This window comes from Schistocerca gregaria, chromosome 4 (assembly GCF_023897955.1).
Source record: "Schistocerca gregaria isolate iqSchGreg1 chromosome 4, iqSchGreg1.2, whole genome shotgun sequence".
Lineage (NCBI taxonomy): Eukaryota > Metazoa > Arthropoda > Insecta > Orthoptera > Acrididae > Schistocerca > Schistocerca gregaria.
In genome coordinates, this window is record NC_064923.1 from 433,460,456 (window position 1) to 433,478,706 (window position 18,251).

Consider the following 18,251-nt stretch of genomic DNA (forward strand, 5'->3'; position numbering starts at 1 on the left):
TGTTACTGTTGTACTATTGCTTTACAATTCAATAGGACAGTGTTTTCCAGTATATAATTTCAGACACTAAATTCCGATGGTATTATGTCTGCGAAATATTAAAAATTATTATATTTCTTTGCATTTGCAGATAAAATTCCACCAATTAAATTTTTTGAAACTAAGTTTTCCCTTTGCGTACCACTCATTTTTCATTTATAACTACAAATAACACATGCATCTTCCCTTCCTGTGCATTTATATCTTCTGTTTTGTCGGGCTTGGCCTGAAGATAAGTTTCACTTACTATATGTAAACGATGTTCTACAAATTTGATCTCGCATGTAATTTGTTGCATACTACTGTAGAAGTACTGAGTATCGGCTGCTTTACTTAGCGCTGCTACTATCAGACATGCTGCTTTCGCGTTATTCTTTTGTCAATCTACATATGCATCCTTTTCTTCATTTGGAGGTTTTTGTGGCAAGACCACACGCCAGGGCGTACCTTTAATAATGAAATCGAGTCCCTATGAACGAAGCACCATAATGAATTGCTGTTTCCATTTGACGCAAATCGTGGAATCGGCTAAATTTATCAATATCCACTTTGAACTGCCAATGGCACTCGGGTTTTTGTGGGATGTTTCCGTTACCGGCGGTTTCAATAAAAACAAGTTGCTCAGCGAACACACAGGATTTCTTCAATTGCTTGAAAAGTAGGCTTTGCACCCAAAATGTATTTTCTGTCCGCAGGCGTGTGAGTGCCAATGCGAAACTTCAAGGAGAGCATTGTTGTATGCTGGACTGGGATTCGAACCTGGGAACTTTGTTATAGGTAGAGCATTTCCCTAGGAAGTGCAAAGGTCTCGGGTTCCAACTCCGATCCGTCGCGCACTTTTGATAGTTTTGCTGTAACTTGTTATGAATCATTTAATTTGCCCAGTATACTTATACATGTGTGATGTATTCATAGGACAGGAATTGTTAAGTTTCAAAACGGATAACAAAGAGCTTTTATAAATATTCGTGTTTCAGGCCATCATGAAACAACATATGACTAACGGTGATCCTTGAATTATTTTTCCTATTGTATTACAACGAATAGATTTTCCGAAATTTCTCCCAAAGTAGGAAGCAACACTATGAAGTCTTCAGTTATCATTCATTTTCTCAAGCCATTTACTGCGTTTCAGATTGTATGAATCAAGATTAATTTTCTTAACTCTTTATTTAATTTGAATGACCGTTGCTAATGTTGCTAAGGGTGCAGTGAAGGACGTCGCAAGTAATTTTGTTCATTGTCGATAGCTTCCATCTTAGCTTTGTTGGAAGATATGTTTCTTGAGGATCCTTGACATGAAACATCTTTGACTGATTTTAACCTCGTTGTGGCTGAATGTTTAGGGAGGGATTGTTCAAGTTAGTTGTAGTGGCGTTGACCTAATGAGGGAAATATTTATTGATGACACCTTGTATTTATATCATGTAACAAGGTGATATCGTATAATTAAGAATTAAGACGTTTACGTTGAGAAAACGTTACTATTTCCAGTGCCGTACTAAATACTTTAATCTTAAAAATGACTACCTCGCGTCGAATCTCATGTGGTTTGGACTTCTGCAGTGTTCCGGATATTAGAGCAAGTCTTCAGCTCGCTTCCGAATCTGGGTATGTATTCTATTGAACACTCCATAGTTTTTAACGATGATCTAGTACACTTATTACATGATGTTATTTATTATATATTCTTCTAGAATTATGCTTGTGGGTTTAAAAAGTACACCAATTGTTTACAGAGCTAGCTAACCGGCGGCATAAGCTCTCAGGTTGAGTGTTGATAACATTTTTGCATTGATTTTAGGTTTCAGTCGTTTATCAAGCACTAAAAATTGGCTGTTCTTATTCGCCGCTGTATGAATTAAAGCGTATCTACTGTTACAATTTACCGTTTCCTTTCGAAATCTTGGTTAATAAAGTAAAATTACGCGTAAGTAATAATATTTTCAAAGATTGTTTGGGGGTATTGTTTGCAGTTTCTCGTAACCGTGGACGCATGTGTGTGTTACACGACCAGTAGTAATATGTTTTTTTGTCATTCATCCGCTCGATTGCTTTGTGATTTAATTGTAACCTGTCCATTCAGAAACAATATGTGAAAGGAAATAGGAAAATCGCTAATAGTCATAAGAAATTGCTAATCAATCGTAGGACAGCACGATCAAATACCATTTCCCTTTCCCAGAAAAGGGACATCGTTGGTTAGTTCCATGTTGCGTGATTCATTGGTTAGATTAAACGCAATGATGTGGGCAGTTTCCATTCACATTACCAGTTCCCATCGAAATTGGCTACATGCTGATGAGCTAGAAAATTTTTTTCTACTGCTGTGAGTTATTAATTTCTAACCACCTCATTTTACAGAGCTAAGAAATTACGAATTTTTCTACAACATAGGGGGTGTGAAGGAAAGGATTTTTCAGTTTGTTGTCAGATTTGACTTCTTTATTTGTCAGCTATTTATGTCATTTGTTAACTGATGACAAATTTTGGGGCAGTGTTGGACACCCGTGCTTGTACTAAACGCGCCTTAATGAGAAAAAACGAAAGTAATTTTTCTCCTTATGGTACTGTGGTCGATCTACATAGTATTGTTTGATGTACAGTGGATTGTTTACAACAAACTTCAAACTGTCTAATTCCTTAAACAGATGTCTAAAACATGATTGTGGGTGAGCACCACATGTTACTCATACAGCACTGTCTTTGTGCAATGAAGAATTTCTTTATTGAAGTTGAGTTAGCCCAGAACATTATTCTATATGGCACTGTTCAATGGAAATACACTAACTGTGTTGGCTTAATGATTTCTCTTTCCCAAAGATTTGTAAGAATTCGAAGTGCAAATCTGTCAGAACTAAGTTATTTTAAGAGTTCCAAAATGCGCTCACTTTTTTCTGTTAATATGGACACCACACTATGTTTGACATTTCCAACCTAGTTGCTGTTTCCCCACTATGTGTTACATTTATCACTGGAGTTGTAACTCTAGACAATGAAACTGAATATTTTCTGCCTCTTTGAAATTAAGAGTGAGACTGTTCGCAGAAAACCTCTCAATAATAGGCAGTCTTTATGAATATTATTTATCATTTCTTCTGTTGCTGTATGTATTTTTGGACAGGACACAGTACTTCTATCATCCATAGAAATAATTAATTCTGCCTGTTGTATGTTGGACAGAAGTTTGTTTACATGTAAGAGAAACAATAGTGAACTTATGATTGAGTCTTGTGGAACCTCAGAAATGTTCTCCCCCTTCAGAAGAATCTCTCCTGCTTACATTGTTTGAATTATTAAATGTGATATTGAGTTTCACACAGTCAGATACCTTAGGTAGGTCCCAGAAAACACCAGCTGGTGCTACTGTTAGTTACTGCTTTTAAAATTTGGTGCACGAATGCGTAAATGGCACTCTCGGTATAGCAACTCTCCTAAAATTCAAATTGTGATTTTCTGAGGATTTTATTCTTTCTCGGGAGGGATTTCTTTTCTGTCGTCAGTCTTCTGACTGGTTTGGTGCAGCCTGCCACGAATTCCTCTCCTGTGACCTCTTCATCTCAGAGGCCCTCTACAGCTCCCTCTAGTACCATGGAAGTCATTCCCTCATGTCTTAACAGATGTCCTATCACCCTGTCCCTTCTCCTTATAAGTGTGTTCCACATATTCCTTTCCTCTCCAATTCTGCGTAGAACTTCCTCATCCCTTACCTAACCAGTCCACTTAATTTTTAACCTTAGTCTGTAGTACCACATCTCAAATGCTTCGATTCTCTTAAGTTCGGTTTTCCCACAGTCGATGTTTCACCATCATACAATGCAGTACTCCAGATGTACAGTCTCAAAAATTTCTTCCTCAAATTAAAGCTGTTATTTAATATTAGTAGACTTCTCTTGGCTAGGAATCCCTTTTTTGCCGTGGCTAGTATACTTTTGATGTCCTCCTTGCTCCGTCAGTCATTGGTCATTTTGCTGCCTAGGTAGCAGAATTCCGTAACTTCATTTATTCCGTGACCATCAATCCTGATGTTAAGTTTTTCGTTGTTCTCATTTCTACTACTACTCATTACCTTTGTATTTCTTCGATTTACTCTCAATCTATACTGTGTACTCATTAGACTACGCATTCCGTTCAGTAGATCGTGTTATTCTTCTTCACTTTCACTCAGGATAACAATATCATCAGCGAATCATATCATTGATATCTTTTCACCTCGAATTTTAATTCTCCTCTCGAACTTTTCTTTCATTTCCATCATTGCTTCCCCGATGTACGGATTGAACAATGGGGGAGAAAGGCAACATTATTGTCTTACACCCTTTTTAATATGAGCACTTCATTCTTGGCCGTTCACTCTTACTATTCCCTCCTGACTGTTGTACATGACCTGTCTTTCCCTATGGCTTACCTCTACTTTTTTCAGAATTTTGAACATCTTGCACCATTTTACATTGTCGAATGCTTTTACCGGGTCGACAAATCCTGTGAACGTGTCTTGATCCCCCCCCACCCTCCCCCCGTTGCTTCCATTATTAACTGCAACATCAGAATTGCTTCTCTTGGGCTTATACATTCCTAAAGCCAAACTGATCGTCATCTACATTTATACTTCGCAAGCCACCCAATGGTGTGTGGCGGAGGGCACTTTACGTGCCACTGTCATTACCTCCCTTTTCTGTTCCAGTCGCATATGGCTCGCGGGACGAACAACTGTCTGAAAGCCTCCGTGCGCACTCGAATCTCTCTAATTTTACATTCGTGATCTCCTCGGGAGGTATAAGTAGGGGGAAGCAATATATTCGATACCACATCCAGAAATGCACCCTCTCGAAACCTGGCGAGCAAGCTACACCACGATGCAGAGCGCCTCTCTTGCAGAGTCTGCCACTTGAGTGCCCCTCAGTTTCCTTTTCCATTCTTCTGTGTATTATTCTTGTATGCAACTTGGATGCACGAGCTGTTAAGCTGATTGTGCAATAATTCTTGCACTTGTCTCCCATCTTTGGAATTGTGTGGATGATGCTTTTCTGACAGTCAGATGGTATGTCGCCAGACTCATATTCTTTACATACGAACATGAGCAGTCGTTTTGTTGCCACTTCCCCCAATGATTTTAGAAATTCTGATGGAATGTTATCTATCCCTTCTGCCTTATTTGATAAGTCCTCCAAAGCTGTTTTAAATTTTGATTTTAATGCTGGATCCCTTATCTCTTGTAAATTGACTCCTGTTTCTTCTTGTATTACTTCAGACAAATCTCCCCGTCATAGAGGCTTTCAGTGTATTCCTTCCACCTATCCACTCTCTCCTCTGCATTTAATATCTCCAAAGGTTATTTTGACTTTCCTGTAGGGCCTACATGGAGTGTGTCCTTCCGACAATCATTTCTTTTTTGATGTTTTCACATTTTTCCTACAGTCATTTTGTCTTAGCTTCCCTGCACTTCCTACTTATTTCGTTCATCAGCGACTTTTATTTCTGTATTCCTGGGATTTCTGAAACATTTTTGTACTTCCTTCTTTCATCGATCATTTGAAGTATTTCTTCTGTTTGCACTGGTTTCTTTGCAGTTACCTTCTTTGTACCCATGTTTTCCTTCCCAACTTCTGTGATGGCTCTTTTCAGAGATGTCGATTCCTCTTTAACTGACTGCCTACTGAGCTACTCCTTATTGCTGTTTCTGTAGCCATAGAGATCTTAAACCATATCTCATCATTCCTTAGTACTCCACATTTCACTTTTTTGCGTATTGATTCTTCCTGACTGTTGTTGTTGTGGTCTTCAGTCCTGAGACTGGTTTGATGCAGCTCTCCATGCTACTCTATCCTGTGCAAGCTTCTTCACCTCCCAGTACTTACTGCAACCTACATGCTTCTGAATCTGCTTAGTGTATTCATCTCCTGGTCTCCCTCTACGATTTTTACCTTCCACGCTGCCCTCCAATGCTAAATTTGTGATCCCTTGATGCCTCAAAACATGTCCTACCCACCCGTCCCTTCTTCTGGTCAAGTTGTGCCACAAACGTCTCTTCTCCCCAATTCTATTCAATACTTCCTCATTAGTTATGTGATCTGCCCATGTAATCTTCAGCATTCTTCTGTAACACCACATTTCGAAAGCTTCTATTCTCTTCTTGTCCAAACTACACTCCTGGAAATTGAAATAAGAACACCGTGAGTTCATTCTCCCACGAGGGGGAAACTTTATTGACACATTCCTGGGGTCAGATACATCGCATGATCACACTGACAGAACCACAGGCACATAGACACAGGCAACAGAGCATGCACAATGTCGGCACTAGTACAGTGTATATCTACCTTTCGCAGCAATGCAGGCTGCTGTTCTCCCATGGAGACGATCGTAGAGATGCTGGATGTAGTCCTGTGGAACGGCTTGCCATGCCATTTCCACCTGGCGCCTGAGTTGGACCAGCGTTCGTGCTGGACGTGCAGACCGCGTGAGACGACGCTTCATCCAGTCCCAAACATGCTCAGTGGGGGACAGATCCGGAGATCTTGCTGGCCAGGGTAGTTGACTTACACCTTCTAGGGCACGTTGGGTGGCACAGGATACATGCGGACGTGCATTGCCCTGTTGGAACAGCAAGTTCCCTTGCCGGTCTAGGAATGGTAGAACGATGGGTTCGATGACGGTTTGGATGTACCGTGCACTATTCAGTGTCCCCTCGACGATCACCAGAGGTGTACGGCCAGTGTAGGAGATTGCTCCCCACACCATGATGCCGGGTGTGGGCCCTGTGTGCCTCGGTCGTATGCAGTCCTGATTGTGGAGCTCACCTGCACGGCGCCAAACACGCATACGACCATCATTGGCACCACGGCAGAAGCGACTCTCATCGCTGAAGACGACAAGTCTCCATTCATCCCTCCATTCACGCCTGTCGCAACACCACTGGAGGCGGGCTGCACGATGTTGGGGCGTGAGCGGAAGACGGCCTAACGGTGTGCAGGACCGTAGCCCAGCTTCATGGAGACGGTTGCGAATGGTCCTCGCCGATACCCCAGGAGCAACAGTGTCCCTAATTTGCTGGGAAGTGGCGGTGCGGTCCCCTACGGCACTGCGTAGGATCCTACGGTCTTGGCGTGCATCCGTGCGTTGCTGACGGTCCGGTCCCAGTTTGACGGGCACGTGCACCTTCCGCTGACCACTGGCGACAACATCGATGTACTGTGGAGACCTCACGCCCCACGTGTTGAGCAATTCGGCGGTACGTCCACCTGGCGTCCCCCATGCCCACTATATGCCCTCTCTCAAAGTCCGTCAACTGCACATACGGTTCACGCCCACGCTGTCGCGGCATGCTACCAGTGTTAAGGACTGCGATGGAGCTCCGTATGCCACGGCAAACTGGCTGACACTGACGGCGGCGGTGCACAAATGCTGCGCAGCTAGCGCCATTCGACGGCCAACACCTCGGTTCCTGGTGTGTCCGCTGTGCCGTGCGTGTGATCATTGCTTATACAGCCCTCTCGCAGTGTCCGGAGCAAGTATGGTGGGTATGACACACCGGTGTCGATGTGTTCTTTTTTCCATTTCCAGGAGTGTAGTTATCGTCCATGTTTCACTTCCATACATGGCTGCGCTCCATACAAATACTTTCAGAAACGACTTCCTGACACTTCAATCTATACTCGATGCTAACAAGTTTCTCTTCTTCAGAGGTGCTTTCCTTGCCATTGCTATTCTACATTTTATATCCTCTCTACTTCAACTATGATTAGTTATTTTGCTCCCTAAATAGCAAAACTCATCTACTACTATAAGTGTCTCATTTCCTAATCTAATTCCCTCAGCATCACTCGATTTAATTTGACTGCATTCCATTAACCTCGTTTTGCTTTTGTTGATGGTCATCTTATATCCTCCTGTCCGTTCCATTCAACTGCTCTTCCAAGTCCTTTGCTGTCTCTGTCAGAATTACAATGTCATCGGCGAACTGAATAACATCGGGGAGAGGCTACAACCCTGTCTCACTCCCTTCCCAATCACTGCTTCCCTTTCATGTCTCTCAACTCTTATAACTGCCATCTGGTTTCTGTACAAATTGTAAATAGCCTTTCTCTCCCTGTATTTTAACCCTGCCACCTTCAGAATACGAAAGAGACTATTCCAGTCAACATTGTCAAAAGCTTTCTCTAAGTCTACGAATGCTAGAAACGTAGGTTTGCCTTTCCTTAATCTTTCTTCTAAGTTAAGTCGTAAGGTCAGTATTGCCTCACGTGTTGCGATATTTCTACGGAATCCAAACTGATCTTCCCCGAGGTCCGGTTCTACCAGTTTTTTCATCCGTCTGTAAAGAATTCGCGTTAGTATTTTGCAGCTGTGACTTATTAAACTGATAGTTCGGTAATTTTCACATCTGTCAACACCCGCTTTCTTTGGGATTGGAATTACTATATTCTTCCTGAAGTATGAAGGTATTTCGCCTGTCTCATACATCTTACTCACCAGATGGTAGAGTTTTGTCAGGACTGGCTCTCCCAAGGCCGTCAGTAGTTCTAATGGAATGATGTCTACTCCCGGGGCCTTGTTTCGACTCAGGGCTTTCAGTGCCCGGTCAAACTCATCTTATCTCCCATTTCGTCTTCATCTGCTTCCTCTTCCATTTCCATATTATTGTCCTCAAGTCCATCGCCCGTGTATAAATCGTCTACATACTCCTTCCACCTTTCCGCCTTCCCTTCTTTGCTTAGAACTGGGTTTCCATCTGAGCTCTTGATATTCATACAAGTGGTTCTCTTATCTCCAAAGGTCTCTTTAATTTTCCTGTAGGCAGTATCTATCTTACCCCTAGTGAGATAAACCTCTACATCCTTACATTTGTCCTCTAGCCATGCCTGCTTAGCCATTTTGCAGTTCCTGTCGATCTCATTTTTGAGACGTTTGTATTCCTTTTTGCCTGCTTCATTTACTGTGTTTTTATATTTTCTCCTTTCATCAATTAAATTCAATATTTCTTCTGTTACCCAAGGATTTCTATTAGCCCTCGTCTTTTTACCTACTTTATCCTCTGCTGCCTTCACTACTTCATCCCTCAGAGCTACCCATTCTTCTTCTACTTTATTTCTTTCCCCCATTCCTGTCAATTGTTCCCTTATGCTCTCCCTGAAACTCTGTACAACCTCTGGTTCTTTCGGTCTACCCAGGTCCCATCTCCTTAATTTAGCACCTTTTTGTAGTTTCTTCAGTTTTAATCTACAGTTCATAACCAGTAGATTGTGGTCAGAGTCCACATCAGCCCCTGGATATGTCTTACAATTTAAAACTTGATTCCTAAATCTCCGTCTTACCATTATGTAATCTATCTGATACCTTTTAGTATCTCCAGGATTCTTCCATGTATACAACCTTCTTTTATGGTTCTCGAACCAAGTATTAGCTATATTCAGCTTGCTCTTCATCACTACTATACTGTGATCTGAGCTATATCTGCTCCTGGGTACGCCTTACAATTCAGTATCTGATTTCGGAATCTCTGTCTGACCATGATGTAATCTAACTGGAATCTTCCCGTATCACGTGGCCTTTTCCAAGTATACCACCTTTTCCTGTGATTCTTGAACAGGGTATTCCCTATTACTAACTGAATCTTGTTACAGAACTCGGTTAGTCTTTCTCCTCTCTCATTTCTTGGCCAAAGCCCGTATTCTCTTGTAACCTTTTCTTCTACTTGTTCCCCTACAACTGCATTCCAGTCCCCCATGACTATCAGATTTTCATTCCCCTTTACATCCTGTATTACCCTTTCAATATTGTCGTATACTTTCTCTATCTCTTCATCTTCAACTTGCGTCATAGGCATGTATACCTCAACTATTATTGTTGGTTTTGGTTTGCTGTCAGTTCTGGTAGGAATGGCCCTGTCACTGAACTGTTCACAGAAACACATTCTCTGCCCTACCTTCCTATTCACAACGAATCCTACTTCTGTTATACCATTTTATGCTGCTGTTGATACTACCCGTTACTCGTCTGACCAGAAATCCTTGTTTTCTTTCCACTTCACTGACCCGTACTATATCTAGATTGAGCCTTTCCATTTCCCTTTTCAGATTTTCCAGTTTCCCTACCATGTTAAAGCTTCTGACATTCCACCTCCCGCCTTGTAGAACATTATCATTCCATTGATTATTCAATCTTTTTCTCCTGGTAACCTCCCATTGGCAGTCTCCAAACGGGGGACTATTCTGGAATCTTTTGCTAATGGAGAGATCATCATGACATTTCGTCAATTACAGGCCACATGTCCTGTGGCTACATGTTACGTGTCTTTAATGCAGTGGTTTCTATCGCCTTCTGCATCCTCATGCCATTCATCATTGCTGATTCTTCTGCCTTTAGGGGCAGTTTCTCCACCCCTAGGACAAGAGAGTGCCCTGAACCTCTATCCGCTCCTCCGCCCTCTTTGACAAGACCGTTGGCAGAATGAGGGTGACTCTTTATGCCGGAAGTCTTCGGCCACCAGTGCTGATTTTTAATCAAAATGTAAAAATCAGTGGGATTCGAACCTAGGACCGAGGATGTTTTGACTGTGAATCAAAGACACTACCCCTAGACCACAGGTCTAATTCAGGAGGGATACTATTCGTGGAGGAAAAAAAGCCCACCTGAAAAAACAGCCACTTATTTTATATTTCCCATGTTTACACTTTATGTCACACATTTCCTACGTCACTGGTTGAAGTCCATGACTTTTATAAAATATTCTTTTTTATACAAATAGTATCAGGAGGTATACTGTTTGTATAAAATGACTGTAACATGAAATAAGTAGCTGTTTTTTCACGTGGGTTGAGCTACTGATTAGTCTGTCAATACAACAAGATTATTTTTAGTCTCACAATCATTGGCTTCAGAGACTCGTAATCAAACTGTTACCTTCCACCTAATCTATAAGTTGAACAAAGATGCAGATCAGTATATAACCACAGCCAGGCTTTTTACTTTCACATTTGTTGACTTCACTTACTCTCGACCAAACAGTTACCATCAAACCTGAGCTGGACCGCGCTAAGCTACAGATCAGTGCATCACTAGGACAAAAATGTTTCACTTCCACCATCATTGGCTTAACTAACAACAAAGCTACATATATACACTATCATCACTGGTCAAAGCCAGTGACTTGTATTGAATATTCCTCGACCCAACTATTTTAGAAATTTTGGAAAATAATGGCAGTAGTGAAATAGGCAGTAATTATTGACATCTCTCCTGTCATCTTTCCTGGAGAGGAGGTTAACAATAGCATAATTCAGTCTGTTCTGGAAAAATTCCCCAATTTACTGATGTATTACATATTTTGGAAAAGCTGTGCTTATTATGTGGGAACAAAGACGGTACTTATTACTTGGGGACAAAAGTCTTTAGTACTCTGTGGGAATCATCATCATATCCAGATGAGCTTCTATTTTTATAAGAATATTTTTATTTTCTTAGACTCAGAAGAAGTGGGTGACAACTACAAGACTGAATTTCTATTATGTTGCTTGTTCAACACAGTTTTTTGATTTTTCTCTGGATCTGTTTGCCCCCTATGTTTTCTACTACACATAAGAAATCATTATTAATCGTCATTTATTGCCCATCCATTTAAATTAATAATGTTACCCTGTTCCTTAGGGTTTTGTACTGTCTCTTGTTTTGATAAATTCTGTATAGGTTTGTCTGTTGCCAGAATTACTGGGTCAGCAGAAGCATCCAATTCCACCCGTCTGCTTTGACCCACGACATAAGGGTGTTGGGGTGTGTGACATCATTACGGCGCAGAGTTTGAGTTGGTTGGGATTGTAGATGTCGTCTTGTTGTGTTTGGTGGTGGTCTCTCTCTCTCTCTCTCTCTCTCTCTCTCTCTCTCTCTCTCTCTCTCTCTGTGTGTGTGTGTGTGTGTGTGTGTGTGTGTGTGTGTGTGTGTGTGTGTGTGTGGTGGTCGGCCGAAATTTGTTGGTGGTAAGTAATTGGTTTTTTGGCTCTATTTTTCTCGAGTTGTATTGTTTTGTGTATTGAATGTGTTTTAATTTTCGTAGGGATGTTTTGAGTTTTTAATTTTTGAGGTGTTGTGATTTTGTTTTTGTTTTTTGTAGATGTAGGTGGTGTTTTCTTTTTTTTTGTGTGTTTTGGTACCGTCATCTGTGGTCAAGGAAATGTCTGATTCCAATTTCCGTAGATTTTGCTGTAGGTATTGGTGTTTTGGTATCGTCAGCTCCCGTTGACCTGTATAGGTCAAGGAAAGTGTCCATTTCCTGTAGATTTTGTAATAATTTATTTTTGTTTCTCATTGCAACTACTGGAGGATCTTGACTTGTTCTTCCCCACGGAGTCCTTTTCCTTTCACGAGAAATTTTACTTTTAAGGTACGGTTAGGCTGTTTCATCAGAATATTATAGGATTTCACTAAATCTTACGTTTAACTTCTCTAATCATTGTTAAAGCGTTTCTGTTATGTGAACAGCTAAATCATTTGCTGTCACAAAATGACTCTCATGATATTTGCAAACCTACCCTTCATGTATTCCATAGAAAGCAAATGTTGACTTCACATTTACCATTATTGAGGTAGACTTATAACAGTAACAAATTCGGAAACATTTTACAGACTCCCATTTGTTCCTTAGAAGAATGTGCTCAGATTAACATTGAAAATATTGTTTCAGATATGATTTTGCATGTCTACCAATAGTTCATCCGAGATTTAAGAGAGAGTTCCTTCATGGGAAAAGTAAAGATCGAACAGGGCCATTCACTCGGTCAGATCTAATTCTGTCGAGTTCAGGTATGTTACATCTTGTAACTTACATAATGTTATTCCTTTTATGCTTTCTGATTCAGATTCGTGAGACTGATACAATATAGCTAATTTGTTTTTTGCAGATTGGAACAACATGATTGTGGGCAAACTCTCACCATACATAGATGTTGATAGTCCAGACGACACTTATAGAAAACAGTCAGAGGAAACACTTGCACAAGAATTGGCATATGCTGCTCATCTTGGCCTCCCAGCAATTATGTTTACACTTAGAAGTGCGAACAATGTCAACTTGTCAAGGCTGCTGAATAATAAGCTACTGGCCGGATGTTGTTACCAGGTAAAATTAGTTTGTAGTTGTTCAGTATCTATAATGCAAATAAATTACATCCCAGGGTATTATTGTAAACTTCATTCATGTTTGGGAGATATATAAGCGTGTGCAACTTCCAGAGTTGTCCCCCCCCCCCCCCCCCCCCCCCCCCCCCCCCACCTACCCACCCACCTTAGCCTCATTCTTTGGTCAAGCAGAACATTGTAACCATCTTTGTAATGTATAGATCAGTATACTTCGGTTACATGGAGAGCTTACTATTTGGTACAAAAGGCACATGACAGGTTCTTGCTATACATATAAATTGCTCTCAAGTGCTTGCTTAGATAGTAAGGAAAACTGATCACATAAGTAATTGTGTCAGGGAGTGTTAGCTATGGACAAAGTCAATTTTATTACTGCCAACTGGCATTCATTCATAACTGATAGTTTCTTCACTGGTCTTTATATTTGTGACCAATATAATTGTTACTGGCCGAGGGGAAGAGAGATAGAATAGTGGTGTGTGGAGGAGCATGTTTCATTCCAGTTTATATTGTAGGCCTCCAAATTTCAAAATTTGCCAAATTTCCAACACATTGCATGTGAAGTACCTGAATTAAGTCACCTTATAATTCTATATGACTTTGCGGAAATGTTTCCTGCTGTTTTTATGTGCACAAGTCTATCAAATCACTATTATCTGGTGGCTTATAATGTTCTGAATCAAAAGTGTAATTTATTGTACTGCATATGATTTGATGAAAACATAGGTAAGTATTTTCCACGCAGTGTGCCCATGTTTCACTGAATCCAGACATAACAATCGTGGTGGAATCTAGCAACATGAACAACAATTTGTCGCTCTTTTGTAACATCTGACTTAAATGGAACGTGCATTGGCAGCAGTAAAGTCTTTTTACAGTAAGCTTCTAATTTTGTCAGTAGTGTTTCTTGACTAGAATGTTGTTCCCCTCCAGGGATTTTTTCCCATTGGAATTCCCAAAGCATCTCCATAATACTTGTGTATTGTTTGAAACTCCTGGTAAAAAGCCTGGCAGACTACCTCTGAATTGCTCAGATGTCTTCCTTTAATCTGATGTGGTGGGGATCCCTCATACTTGAACAGTACTCAAGAAAGGGATGCACTAGTGCTCTGTATGCAGTCACCTTTACAGAAGAGCTTCCTTTTCCTAAAATTCTCCCAATAAAAGAGTCACCATTGACCTTCCCTACTATGTGCTCGTTTCATTTCTTATCCCTTTGCAACATTACACATGGATATGAAATCGGTGTGACTGTGTCAAGCAGCAGACTACTAAAGCTGTATTCAAACATTACAGAATTGTTTTTTTCCTACTCATTTACATTAACTTACTCATTCGTTTTTCTACATTTAGAGCTAGTTGCCATTCATCACACCAACTAGAAATGTTGTGAAAGTCATCTTTAATCTTTTTGAGTCACTCGACTATGGCACTTTACTATATACCACAATATCATCAGTAAGTGGCTGCTGATTGCTTTTCACCCTGTCCATCAGATCCTTCACATATATAGAGAAAGTAGCAGTTCCATCACATTTCCTCGGGCCTCATGACAATACCTTTGTCCCTGGTGAACACTAGCCATAGAGGACAAGACTGTTGGTTCTATTACTTAAGAAGTCTTAGAACCATTTAAACATCTTGGAACCTCCTTCCATACCTTCATTAACAGATTGCAGTGGTATGCTGTGTCAAACACTGTTCAGAAATCTAGGAATATGGAATCTGCCTGTTGCCCTTCATCGTGTGAGAAAAGGGCTAGCTGAGTTTCACACCAGTGATACTTTGTAAAATTACAATGATTTGTAGACAGAAGTTTTTCTGTGTCAAGGAAATCGATTATTTTCAGACTGAGAATACACTCAAGAATTGTGCAACATACTGATGTTGAACACTAGTCTAAAATTTTTCAGATGTGTTCTTTTATGCTTTTTACATCACTGGCAGTTTTTTCCAGTCACTGGAGAGTATGTACTTGGTGAGAGGTTCACATTAAATGGGAGCTAAGTAAGGAGTCCATGTGCTAGAGTGCTCTTTGTAAAACTTTTTATTGGGATTCCATCCAGACCTGGTCAATTATTTGTTTTCAGCTCTTTCAGTTGCTTCTCTGAGCCATGGATGCCTATTACTACGTCTTCCATGTGGGGTCTGTGCTATGGTCAAATAATAGTGTGCTTGTACTATCCTCCCGTGTAAACAATTTCTTGAACACGAAATTTAAAACTTCAGCTTTCCCTTTTCTGCCTCCTGTTGCCAAGCCACAGTGGTCAACAAGTAACTGGATTGAAGCCTTAGACCTGCCTGCGAGTTTTCTCAGATTCTCAGCAAAACCTTTTGCTAAGGTATGACGATGGTAATTGTAAGTGTTGCAGATGAATCTTTTTACAGCTGCACAAATCTCTACTAATATTTGCATGTTCTCTTGTAAACGGAGAGTGCAACACTCTTTGCTTCCCCAGCATATCCTTAATCCACTACTTGGCACAAACATATCCTGAGTGTGATTTGCAATCAGTTTAAACTTGGCCCATAATTCCTCTATGTCCATCATAGTGGATCCAATTGATGTCCATTATTTTCTAAGTGGGATGCCAACAACTGCTTATGTCCTCTTTCTAGCAAAAATACTCTCCTGGCCTTCTTGATTTATTTATCAACTTTAATAACCATTGTCACTATGATATCATGATCATTAATCCCCATCTCGGTACTGACACCATCAATAAGGTCAGGCCTGTTTGTATTTACAAGGCCATTGTGTGTGGCCTCTTGACCTAGCTGCAAAAGACAGTTTGCAGAAAATGTGTACAGAAGGACTTCAAAAGCCTGCCTGTTCGTGCCCCCTGCCATGAATACGTAGCTATCCCAGTCTAGACTCCATAGGTTGAAGTCACCCTCAACTAGTATTGGATTATATGCATATTTCTTTGCTACTGACAATAGGCATAACTCTAAAACTGATGCAGTGGAATCAGGTGGCTGGTAAAAAAATCCAACAGTTAATTTTATTTCATCTAGACTTGTTATATGTTCACATTTATGCTCGGCAAACCACCATGAAATGCATGGCAGAGGGTATGTCCCGTTGTGTCACATAATATGGTTTCTTCCCATTCCATTCACATATAGAGTGCAGGAAGAATGATAGTTTGAATGCCTCTGTGCTTGCTGTAATTATTCTAATCTTGCCCTCACAATCCGTATGTGAGCGGTTGTAGGGGATTGTAGAATATTCCTAGAGTTATCATCTAAAGCCATTTCTTGAAACTTTATAAGCAGATTTTTTTGGGTAGTTTACATCTATGTTTGCATCTGCCATTCAGTTTCGTCAGCATTTCAGTAACACTCTTCCACAGGTCCAACAAACCATTGACCATTTGTGCCGCTGTGTGTATGTTCAATATCCCCTGATAGTCCTATGTGGTGGGGGTCCCACACACTTAAGCAGTATTCTAGAATGTGTCACATGAGTGATTTGTAAGCTGTATCCTTTGTAGACAGATTGCACTTCCCCACGATTCCACCAATAAACCAGTCTACCACCTGCTTTGCTCACAACAGAGCCCATGTGATTTTTCCATTTCATATCCTTAAAAAGTGTTTTACACCAAGATATGAGGGTTGGAGCTGTAATAATGGCAACTATTTATTTACAGCTCATACAAAATAGATATGTGTATCAAAGTTTTACTGACCTTCAAAGTAGTCATCAGCATTGTGTATGACCCGTTGCTAGGGATGTGGAAGTCGTAAGATACTCTTAGCATTGCCAGTTGTGTTGACAGTTCGAGCGGCGTGGTCTATTGCTCGATGAATTTTTTGCAGTTCTGAAGTGAATGGCGTGAAGTGTTTCCTTCAGTTTAGAAATAGAGTTAAACTTTCGAAGTCTTAAGTCAGGGGAGTGCAGTAGGTAGTACAGCACTTAGCAGTCCCATCAGCCAAACAAATCAGCAACAGCTTGCACTGTACGTGCTTGAGCATTGGCCTGTAAAATGATGGTCAGGTCCTGCAGGAAGTGTCATCACTTCTGTCTCTATGCTGTTCATTTTTGGAACACAACCTATGGCCAGCTTAGAGACGAAAGTGATGAACTCTCTGCAGGACCTGACCATCATTTTGAAGGACAGTGCTCAACCATGTACAGTGCAAGCTGTTACTGATTTGTTTGACTGATGGGGCTGCTAAGTGCTATACCACCTACTTCACTCAGCTGACTTAAGCCCTTGTGAGTTCAACTCGATTTCTAAACTAAAGGAAACACTTCATGCTATTCGCTTTAGAACTGCTACAAATTCGTCGGGCAATAGACCGCGCCACTCAAACTGTCAACACAACTGGCATTGCCAAGAGAATGCTCAGGGTGTATACGACCTGGGACAACCGGGAGATCCAGGAAAAACCCGGGAATTTTTCATTGTTTTAGTTTTCTGTAAAATTTTTGTAATTTTGACTGGTAAGAACCGATATTACTGTATCCCGCTACTGCAGACTAACATTTCAACAATAAAGCATAAACAAGAGAGAGAAAAACAAAAATAACTTAAATTGCAAAGGAAATGCGCCATATACAACCACGAAACACAGTGCTCATGCAAGCGTGTGCCAAAGCAAAATGTATCAAAGGCTTAAGGAAGACTATGCAATGCTTCATAACGACAAATTACTTCCAATTAGTGTGAAGTCACAACTGTTTACGTTAGATTTGTTTTAGCAGTTAAGAGAGGGCTCATGCGCATGCACAGTTGAGTCACATTTGAGTTGTAGATTCTCCCACTTCTGGCTACAGGAATGTGGCTGTACAAGCAGCCGAAGCAATGAGCTAGATGCTACCAGGAAAAGGGGGTGCCAAATTCATATTCTTGAGGGAAAAAAAAAACTTTTTTCCCCCAAAGCACCTAGCTTCCAGCGCACATTTGCCTATCGATTATTCGTATGATTTTGAAACATATCCGTGTTGGTTTTTGAACACATTTTAAGTTGAATCACAAGTTGATATTTGAATGCATGCATAGTGTGTATGATGTCTCTGTCAGGGGAATCCTCGTCGCATCTAGAAATAAAATTTCCGCAGGCAAAAGGGG

General features: G+C 40.7%; 1 protein-coding gene across 2 annotated transcripts in view; it reads left to right on the plus strand.

Moving 5' to 3' along the window:
• Positions 1-1,032: 1,032 nt before the first annotated feature.
• LOC126267349 (protein arginine N-methyltransferase 5) overlaps positions 1,033-18,251 on the plus strand; it is an 86,891-nt gene continuing 69,672 nt past the window's right edge. The window contains exons 1-3 of one of the 2 annotated variants that reach the window (XM_049972472.1): positions 1,033-1,650; positions 12,716-12,834; positions 12,915-13,150. In XM_049972472.1, coding sequence (XP_049828429.1) covers positions 1,562-1,650; positions 12,716-12,834; positions 12,915-13,150 — 444 coding nt within the window. In that variant the 5' untranslated portion in view covers positions 1,033-1,561. The remainder of the gene's footprint in view (positions 1,651-12,715; positions 12,835-12,914; positions 13,151-18,251) is intronic. The other variant, XM_049972473.1, reaches the window with a different exon arrangement.